The 10354-nt window shown below is 53.6% G+C and overlaps 1 protein-coding gene across 1 annotated transcript in view; it reads left to right on the plus strand.

Moving 5' to 3' along the window:
* Window positions 1-9486, plus strand: part of MDH2 (malate dehydrogenase 2) — a 17504-nt gene extending 8018 nt beyond the window's left edge. Inside the window, exons 3-9 of the mRNA XM_017533482.2 lie at window positions 1100-1183; window positions 1672-1781; window positions 3879-4004; window positions 6446-6523; window positions 7279-7378; window positions 7744-7895; window positions 9161-9486. Of these exons, the coding sequence (XP_017388971.1) occupies window positions 1100-1183; window positions 1672-1781; window positions 3879-4004; window positions 6446-6523; window positions 7279-7378; window positions 7744-7895; window positions 9161-9292 (782 nt within the window). The 3' untranslated portion in view covers window positions 9293-9486. The remainder of the gene's footprint in view (window positions 1-1099; window positions 1184-1671; window positions 1782-3878; window positions 4005-6445; window positions 6524-7278; window positions 7379-7743; window positions 7896-9160) is intronic.
* Window positions 9487-10354: the final 868 nt, after the last annotated feature.

Genomic DNA, 10354 nt, shown 5'->3' on the forward strand with positions numbered 1-10354 from the left:
TTCCCCTGCCTCATCCTCCTGAGTAGCTGGGATTACAGGCATGCACCACCCTACCTGGCTAACTTTGTATTTTTAGTAGAGAGATGAGGTTTCTCTGTGTTGTTTAGACTGGTCTCGAACTCCCGACCTCAAGTGATCCGCCCACCTCGGCCTCCCAAAGTGCTGGGATTCCAGGCATGAGCCACTATGCCCGGCCAGATTTGCCCATTTTCTTTTGGGCCGTATATTTGAGTTTCCGAAGCCCCCTGCAATAAGGAAAAAGTCAAGATCAAAGCAGATTTTGGATATTGTAGCAAATTTCCCTGAAATCTTTGAAAACATACTTTTTCCTTCAGATGACAGGAGTGAACAGAATGGTATTATTTAGAGTCTGTCGGCACAGGGCGTTTTCTTTCCTGGCCTTCAGTGCCTTCTGATCAAGGAGGTTGGGCTGGCAAACTGGCTCATGCCTGTAATCCCAGTGCTTTGGGAGGCCAAGGTGGGTGGATCACTTGAGGTCAGGAGTTCAGAACCAGCCTGGCCGACATAGTAAAACCCCTTCTCTACTAAAAATACAAAAATTAGCCAAACATGGTGGTGCATGCCTGTAATCCCAGCTACTCAGGAAGCTGAAACAGGAGAATCACATGAACCCGGGAGGTGGAGGCTGCAGTGAGCCGAGATCACGCCACTGCACTCCAGCCTGGGGGACAGAGCAAGACTCCGTCTCAAAAGAAAAAGGAGTTTTCATCAGGGTGTTGGTGAGGGGGAATGAGCAGCTCCTCGAATTCGCACCAGAGTGAGAAGGCCAAGAGTGACTTACAGGTGCTCACGAGTAGGAGGAAGACGGTCGCTCTCGTGGAAGCCTCGAGGGCTGACCCATCCTAGATTGAGGCCTGGGCCGGGAGAGGCTGGGGAAAGCGGGTAAAAGGGGAGGGTTCCTGCCACGGGGATTGTCCGATCACAGGGCAGCAGTCATCAACAGAAGGAAGACCTGGTACAGGTGGGGCCTTTTAGCCTTTCTTGAGGCCATTAGTTGGCATTAAGGCCAGGGGCTGAGCTTTCCAGGCCTCTCTGAATCAGAAGAGGTGAAATTTCTCTTGCGGGATGTTTGTTCTAGGCTACCTCGGACCTGAACAGCTGCCTGACTGCCTGAAAGGTTGCGATGTGGTAGTTATTCCGGCGGGAGTCCCCAGAAAACCAGGTTTGTGTTTGAAAGCCTTGTCTGGTACCTCCCAGGTGAAGATGTGGGCATTAAATCTGTTTTCTGTTAAAAATGGATTTAATCTGATTGCTTTGTTGCAGGAAAAATGGCACCAGCTCCTGTTGCCCATGGGGCAAAGGTCACATCTCTTGGTTGGCCTGGGGTCAAAGTCCTCTTGCCATTCCCCTTGTGCCTCTGTGCACAGACCGCCCTTCCCTCTCCCTGGCCCCACTCTACCTTGGGGGTTCTTATTAACCCTTGATGGTCCTTCTCAGATGTTGTCCTCCCTGCTTCCCTTCCCCGATCCACTCCCACGGACCTGTCTTCTGGGACTCATCATACTGGATCGTTTACCCTACAAGAGAGACTGACTTGAAATGGGGACCTTGAGTGGCTAAATTTCCTGTAACAGCTGGCGCTCAGTACATGCCACCTGTCTGGAAATGTGTTGTGTTCTCTGTTAACATCTCACATTGGATCATTTCTAGGCATGAGCCGGGATGACCTGTTTAACACCAATGCCACGATTGTGGCCACCCTGGCTGCTGCCTGTGCCCAGCACTGCCCTGAAGCCATGATCTGCGTCATTGCCAATCCGGTGAGTGTGGCAGCACCCAGCTCTCGCAGCTGTGGCAGGCACATAGGCGCCGGCAGTGCATGAGAAGCTTGTGATTTGCAACAGAGGCTGCTGATGTGCTGGGGGGTTGGGGGTACACAGATGAATGAGCTGAGCTGGAGAGGTCAGGTGCACTAAGCAGAGGCCCTGTCTGTGCATTTCCTGAGGACTCCTCTCCTCTCCTAAAGGAGAGCTGTAACAGCCAGCCAGCCAGCCTCGGGCCTCTCTCTGCTTTAGTTTCCCCACCTGAAGAGAAGTGCATTCCCAAGGCTCCTTTCAGCCGGGATTGTGGTGGCCTGCTGCTTCCCTTTTTGTTATACAACAGCCCCTACTTATCCGAGGGAAGTGCCTTCCAAGAGCCCAGTAGGTGCCTGAAACTGTGGGTAGTACTGAACCCTGTGATAAGTTAGTTTATAAACAAGGCACAGTGAGATTAACAACAACTTATAGTAAAACAATCATAACAAGATACTACAATAAAAGTGATTTCCTTCCCTTTCGTCAGGAACTTTTACCTTCTCGCTTAAGGGAGGTACTTTATGGCTTCTCTGCTTTATCCAAATTGCCAGCATCACTACTCTTCTGCTTTGGGGCTGTTAGAAAGTGAAATAAGGCAACTGGAACACAAACATTGTGATCACTCAACAGCTGCTCCGATAACCAAGATGGCTCCTAAGTGACTCAGGGGCAGGTGGTGTAGACAGCATGGGTATGCTGGGCAGAGGGTTGGCCCCTGTCCTGGGTGGGATGGAGGAGTGAGAGTTCATCCTGCTACTTGGGATGGCATGCAGTTTATTTTTTGTTTGTTTGATCTTTTTTTTTTTTTTAGATGAAGTCTCGCTTGCTCGCCCAGGCTGGAGTGCAGTGCTGCGATCTCAGCTTACTGCAACCTTTGCCTCCCGGGTTCAAGCGATTCCCCTGCCTCATCCTCCTGAGTAGCTGGGATTATAGGCAGCCACCACTACGCCCAGCTAACTGTATTTTTAGTAGAGATGGGGTTCCACCATGTTGGCCAGGCTGGTCTCGAACTCTTGGCCTCCCAAACTGCTGAGATTACAGGTGTGAGCCACTGTGCCAGCTGGTTTAAAACCAATGAATTCTTAGGAAAAAAAAAAAGAAAACCCATGAATTCTTTATTTCTGGAATTTTCCATTTAATAATTTCAGACCTCAGGTGACTGCTGGTAATTAAAACAGCAGAAAGTAAACCATGGGTAAGGTGGGACTCCATTCTACTCAGGATTTGCATTCCTGGTCCCGTCATCCCCATCCCGTCACCCACACACAGTCTTGGGCACACAGCCACCCCAAGCCCCACTCACTGGTTTTTGCAGGTAGCTGCTTACTCAGAAACATTGAGTGCTGCACTGTCGTCAAGAAGGCAGCCATGGTTCCCCAGCCTGACCTTCAGGGCCTCACGCTCTCTGCTAAACAGCAGCTGGAGAAGAGCGTCCTGCTTTCCCCACAAGCTCGCCCTCCTCGGGTGGTAGGTCATACGTAGAGAGCTGCTGTTCCCTCTGTTGGGAAGCTAAGCAGTGCCCAATAGAAACCTTGCTGTCATGTCCCCTTCCGGCGTCCCAGGTGACGTGTTCAGCACTCGCCGTGAAGTCATTTAGCCTTTACGACGACTTCATGAGGTAGTCGTTTCCCCCACTTACAGATGAAAAAACCGGGTCCCGGAGAGTTAGGGTGACCTGTGCAGGGTTGCAGCACAGAGGGACAGAACTGCCGGTGGGCCTGCTTCCTTGAAGCACGCAGCTGCTGGGCGCTGCTCTCCCATCAGAAGCGGCCATTCTGCTGTGAGGCCCGGCCAGCCAGAAGGTGGCCCAGGGAGCCATCATCACACATTTCAGTCGATCGCTGAAGGGCCACCAAGGGAAGAAGCATCCTCTACAGTAAAGGGTTTCTTCATTCACAGGGTGTGGCCTGTCAGTGTGGCGGGTGGCTTGCCAGTACACAGAGTTATCAGACAGGGTGGTTTCATGTGGCATCTTTGGACTCATTAGCGGTCTGACGTTCTCTGGCTTGGCCCTGCTCTCGGAACCCAGGGCAAGTCACACCTGTCTCTTGGATGTCGTAGGTCAACTCCACCATCCCCATCACAGCAGAAGTTTTCAAGAAGCACGGAGCATACAACCCCAACAAGATCTTCGGCGTGACGACCCTGGATATTGTCCGAGCCAACACCTTCGTCGCAGAGCTGAAGGTAAGGGCGGTGTGGGTATTGCTCAGGTGACCTTTCTGAACGCCTCCCGCCACCCCTGCACATTTACAGGCATGGAAGACACCAGGGCATGTTCCGGTCACATGTCACTTGGGGGTTTTCAGTGTTTCTAGAGCTCACTCCCTTGGCGGAAGCAGCCCGTGTTTCCTGTGGGATCCAGGCACCTGGCCCCTGCAGGCATCAACTCTGGCTCACAGCTGTCTTCCTTCTCCCAGAGAGCGCTGTGGCTTCAGACCGTCTCTGGGGTTCTCAGTGGCTGGACTTGGACAGTGTTCCCCCAGTCCTCCCCTTTCTCCTTGCTTCTGAAAACTGGTCCTAGGAGGATTCACCTGCTGGCCTCTAGATAAAGGATGGCAAAATGAGCAAACATGAAGAACTGAGGAAAGTGCCAGAAGTCCTGAGGCATCAAAATTGTCATTGGCCCTGGTCCCTGGGGCAGCCTTTTTCAGGTTGCCCGTGGTAGCTCACCCTGGAGAGTCCGGGCCTGGCCAGGTGCCTGGCCCTTGGGCTGCTGGACCGAGGCTGAGCTGCTGGGTGTGGCTTGAGGTCGTCTTGGTGTGGTGCCAGCGCTGGGTCTGGAGTCCGTGCACAGCCCGCTTTCCACTGGCTTCCACTGTGGAGCCCGCAGAGCCACTTCCTTTGGCCCCAGAAAGTATTCCTCTTGCACTTCAGGCCGTTTCGTTCCCGCGGCAGATTTGAAGAGGTCGGGCGCTCAGCGTGGTGGCAGTGCACACCGGCACCCTGGCTTCGCTTTACTCCTGAGGGCCGGGCAGGTCTGCTTCTGCGGAATTAGAGGTGCCCCACTGTAATACACACGGCAGTACGTGTCTATTCAAAAGACATGGCCCCAGGCCTTGAAGTTCCGTGGAATGGGAGAAACGCTTGAATTCAAGAGAGAGTTTGACCCCAGTGCGGTGGCCCGGGCCTGTCATCCCAGCACTTTGGGAGGCTGAGGTGGGAGGATCGCTTGAGCCTGGGAGTTCAAGACTGTAATAAGCTGTGATTGTGCCACTGCACTCCAGCCTGGGTGACAGCAAGACCCTGTCTCTTAAAAAAAAAAAAAAAAAAAAAAAAGACAGTGTGAGTGAGCAGGTCAGCGCAGGTAAGGAGAGTTCCCCTGTGATGGCCACAGTCTGGAAGTGGACACACCAGGCAGTGTCCCGCCTCCCACCTCCAGAGGCGTCCTGGAGGCAACAGCATTCATTCTCGTGAGCTCTCGGGGCTGCGTGAGCCCCAGGCCCTAGTCCTGCCCTGCACCACGGCCGCCACTAGCTACATGGAGGGGGTCCCTTGCGAGATCCCCTGTCCCCCACCTCCAACATTGAAGTGGACTGTCATTACCCTGGCTGCCTGACATTCTGGAAATTTCCTGGATTGTATAAAAATGAATATCCTTAAACTTCTGGTGTCTGGTTCCTCCCTCATCCTCTCACCCATCATATTCCCTCTCGACATGTTTCTCGGACCCCCCAGGCCGATGCCAGGCTCCCCTTTGCTGCAAAGCCTCCCTGTCCGTCTGTCTCAGGAACATCCATTCTAGGAGTCTTGTATTTGAGGACAAGTTTCTGGAAAGCTGAACTGTGTTCCTTCAGCTCTGCATCCCTGGTGACCTCACAGTGCCCGCATGTGTGTGCTTACACTCCGCCAAGCTAAGCCTCTCGGGTCTTTGGCTCTCAGCTCCATGAAGCTGATCCTGCTTTGCCCGCGCATGAGGCCAGTCCTCCCAGAGGCCAGGCTTGTTCCCCAGCCTAGGGCTGGGCTCTCAGCGGGCATGGCCATCGGGGCAGGTGGCTGCCCCTCTCCCTACCAGAACTCCCACCAGGTTATTGTCTGTTTTAAGAAATACTTGTTTCAGCTGGGTGCAGTGGTGAATGCCTAGAATCCCAGCACTTTGGGAAGCCGATGCAGGAGGCTTGAGCCCAGGGGGTGAGGACCAGCCTGGGCAACATGGCAACACCTCATCTCTACAAAATTTAAAAACATAAGTTGGGCATGGAGGTGTGTGCTGCGTGGTAGGCTGAGGTGGGAGGATCATTGAGCCCAGGAGGCAGAGGTTGCAGCCAGCCGAGATTGTTCCGCTGCACTCCAGCCTGGGGGATAGGGACTGTGTGTCAAGAAAAACAAACCTTGTTCACAGATTCTTGGGGGTGGTACCTCCAGTTTAAGAAATGAGGCAGCCTTGAATGGTGGTGTTTGGACAGCGGCGAGTCCTCACAGCCCCTGCTAGCACTCATGCTCAGCCCTTTGGGGCACTGCAGCAGGAAATCCAAGCGCAGCAGGGGGTGGGACAGGGCCTCCTCCCAGCTCGCTCTGTTCCACCCTGAGTTCTGGGGGCTTTTCCAGTGTTGGGGCTGTGGGCAGCTGCGACGTGTTTTATGCTCAAAGAGCTTAAAGCTCATCCAGCTTCACACTTTGGTCACCAGGGTTTGGATCCAGCTCGAGTCAACGTCCCTGTCATCGGTGGCCATGCCGGGAAGACCATCATCCCCCTGATCTCTCAGGTACACGCGTGTGTGACCTTGTGAGGGACTTGGGGTCAGTGGTCCTTTTACCAGGACCTGTTTGAGGCAGTCCCGGCAGACTGGAGAAGGCCTGGCCATGCCCTGGCTTTTGGAAGGGCTCCGTTGCAGGTAGCTCCAGCCTGGGGGATAGAAACCCTCAGCCCTCTGTTGCAGGGCAGGGTCAGTCATGGAGCGAGTGTGGGCAGAAGCTGCTTAGGGCTGCTGGCTCCAGCACTCAAGGAGAACCGCTGTTGGGAGCCCCACCAGGTTACCAGTTAGGCTGGAGTGGGCAAGGTGCTTTGTTTAAAAAAGTCCAGGGCAGGACACAACGGCTCACACCTCTAATCCCAGCATTTTGGGAGGCTGAAGCGGGAGGATTGCTTGAGCCTGGGAGGTTGAGGCTGCAGTGAGCTATGGTTGCAAAACTCCAGCCTGGGCGACAGTGAGACCCTGCATGCAGAAACAAATGAGTGGGGACTCACTAGACTTCCTGACAGAGTTGATTTGACTTTGTCTTTTTTAAAAACATTATTTTTTTGCTGCTCCTTGTGGAAGAGGGCTATCCCATAGGCAGTGTGCCCAGTGTAGCGCATCCTTTTTTTTAAAAAAAAAAGGTTTTCTTTTTCTTCTTTATGGCAAACCTTTCCCAGGCCCTGGTGGTAGGAGGGCGAGGAGGGGTCAGGCGTGGGCAGGAGGCAGTGGGCCTGGGGTGGCAGCCCAGAAGCCACCCGCTGACCCCACGGCTTGGCTTGCAGTGCACTCCCAAGGTGGACTTTCCCCAGGACCAGCTGACGACGCTCGTTGGGCGGATCCAGGAGGCCGGCACGGAGGTGGTCAAGGCTAAAGCCGGAGCAGGTAGAGTCTCAGGCAGGCCTGGGGCTGGGTGCCAGTGAGGCCCTGCGAGAGCTCAGGGTTGGAGACAAACACTGCTTGTCCCTGGGCACAGATGGGTCCTTTGCAGTGTTTGATTTGCATTTGCCAGATGGGAAATCCCTGTATGAGAGGGCAGCTCAGCCTGCTTTGTGGGGTTGAGAGTCATTTTTGAGGGTGGCGGAGCGAATTTCACACCATTTGGGTAAAAGTGAAAAAAAAAAGCGGGTGCTGACCGAAGTTCTTGACTGTCAGGCTGGAAGATGTGCAGGTGCCTTGGCTGGCGAGGCCGGCTCACCTGGGCAACACGGTTGTGGCGCCAGCCTGGCTGACCTGCCTGTGCCCCCCAGGCTCCGCCACCCTCTCCATGGCATATGCCGGTGCCCGCTTCGTCTTCTCCCTTGTGGATGCAATGAACGGAAAGGAAGGCGTTGTGGAATGTTCGTTCGTGAAGTCACAGGAAACGGAATGTGCCTACTTCTCCACTCCGCTGCTGCTGGGGGTATGTATCTGGATGTGGGTCCTTCTGACTCTGGAGAAGGGGCGTTCCCTCTGCTTCAGCCTCAGGAGCTCCCCCGGCCCTTTGTGCAGTAACTGCATGTCCCTGCCAGGTGAGCGTGGGGGTTTTCAAGTGTGGAAGGACACCCGAGAATGAAGAGCTGGGAGAAATCACAGATTGCGAAACACATACCTCCCAGCAAGTGGGTCTCCCTCCCCACAGTTCGGCAGCAGGTCCCCAGGAGTATTGACTGATGAGACACTCCGTCTCCAGGCAGCCCAGGGAGGCCTCCCTACCCTGCCTTGTTCATCTTGTTCTGACAGCGGGCCTGCAAGGCCTCATTCCTCTGCCAGAGTGTGCCTAGGCCAGACAGCCTGAGTCTTCAGCAAGCAGAAACCCTTGGGCCTCACTCAGAAGCCCTCAAGCTGGGTTTCCATTTCTCATGTGTGGGCTGAAATCAGGCAGATGTGTGGTTGTCTTCATTGTGTGGCTAGAAAGTATCGTGGCTCGCCGGGCCACACCAGGGCCTTTCTCGGAGACACTTCGATACTGAAAGATCCTTCAGCATGGCCCAGGCCTTGGTCAGAGACAGGCACTCAGCAGTGCAGTTCTGGTGCAGGTGTGGGGAGGCGGGGCCTGCAGGTAAGACACACCTGGCTCTCAGAGGCCCTTCAGCCAGGGGAGGGAGTAGGAGGGGATTGAGTTGAAGTGAGGTCTGAGGCTGTTGCCACACAAACCATGCAGTTTCTGGAGGTGAGACGGTGGCAGAGACACCTGTTGTTTTTGCCAGTGTCAGACATTTACCTACTTAGTGACATGTGATTCTGGTGACTGTGACGGTGTTTCTCAGTCCTTTTTCAGGGAAGAGACAAGAACCCAGAAACAGGCTCTGTTGGGGACAATGCAGTGGAGTGTCCCTGATGATTGAGTGCCTGGCATCCAGGTGCTTGTTGCACTGTCCTTGTGTGCGCAGAGGTAGATGGTGCTTGTTTTATAGCTAAGGAAACACATTTGGAAGGTCAGGCATTGTCCAGGGTACCTACCTAGGCAGTGACAATGACAGGAGCCACTCCCAGCACCCTCTGACTCTGAGGCCTGCACTCCTGACCACAGCCCAGACCCACCCACCCGGTCAGCAAGGTACCCACAGCCCGCAGGTGTAGACACACTCCTTTTTGGGGCTGATGAAGTGACAGGTCGGGGTTTCTGTAACAAGCACTTCCTGGAAACTTCATTTCACCATGTTCCCACCTCCCTCCCTCCCACAGAAACAGGGCATTGAGAAGAACCTGGGCATCGGCAAAGTCTCTTCTTTTGAGGAGAAGATGATCGCCGAGGCCATCCCCGAGCTGAAGGCCTCCATCAAGAAGGGGGAAGATTTTGTGAAGACCCTGAAGTGAGCAGCCGTGCTGGGCAGCCAGTTTCCTTTATTTATGAAGGCATCATGTCACTGCAAAGCTGCTGCAGATAACCTTTGTATTTTAATTTGCTTTGGTGATGATTGCTGTGTTAACATAATCATCCCTTCCAAATTGTGGGTGGCTCATCATGGGTGCATCAATAAAAGCCATCCTGGATTTTATTTTTCAAGGTCCTTTCTATAAATGTGCTTTCTTCCCCATGAGAGCTGACTTTAGAGTCTGCCTCCTCTTCGTTACCAATCAGAATTAGATGCTGTTTAACTGTTAGACTGAAGTGTGATGCTTTCATCAGTAGCTTTGAGAAAGTCTAAAATGTTAATTGATGAGATTGGACACAGTATGCAAAGCTTGCCTGAACACGCTCCCCCCACCCTCCTGTAGGCACCCTTGCATCATCCAGGCCTGATTAATCCTTGGGGTGGTTCACCCTCGCAGGGTCATGGTGCAGCGGTGAATGCCAGGCAGCCGTTTTCTGGCTGAGCAAATGGCATCTTTCGCATTGAGCTGCCTCTGTGGATCTCTGCCCCTTCTGGATTTCATCTTTTGACCAAGCCCTGATGTTCAGTGACAGTGACAGAGAGCCCATGGCCAGAGCTGTGGGGACACCAGGGTGGGGGTGCATGTGGGCAGCTCAAACCCCAGCTGCTGTGTTGAGGCTGAGGACACTGTGCCACCATCAAAAGGGGGTTCCAGGTTTCCATCAGTGGCCACAGAGAAGGGACTTTGTTGTATCGAGGAGTGGGGAACTAAAGAGATTTGACTCCCTTCAGTGTTGGGCAGTCCGTTCCCCCGAACCGCGGCCTCTGAAGTGAAAACCCAGCTGCATAGAACTTACTAGCAATAGGCAATGACCTTCAGTGGAAGGGGGAGGGCTGGAGGTGTGCCCAGTACTCGGACGTTCACCTGTCCACAACAGCTTTTTAAAAAAAAAAACATGGATTTTATCATAAAGGATGACATCGTTTGCTTCTACAAGTAATACCTATTCATTGTCTAAAACCCAAAAAGCAGCTAAAAGATAAAGCGGGAAAGGAACCACTG

The sequence above is a fragment of the Cebus imitator genome, unplaced genomic scaffold, assembly GCF_001604975.1.
Source record: "Cebus imitator isolate Cc_AM_T3 unplaced genomic scaffold, Cebus_imitator-1.0 Scaffold82, whole genome shotgun sequence".
In the NCBI taxonomy this organism is placed as follows: Eukaryota; Metazoa; Chordata; class Mammalia; order Primates; family Cebidae; genus Cebus; species Cebus imitator.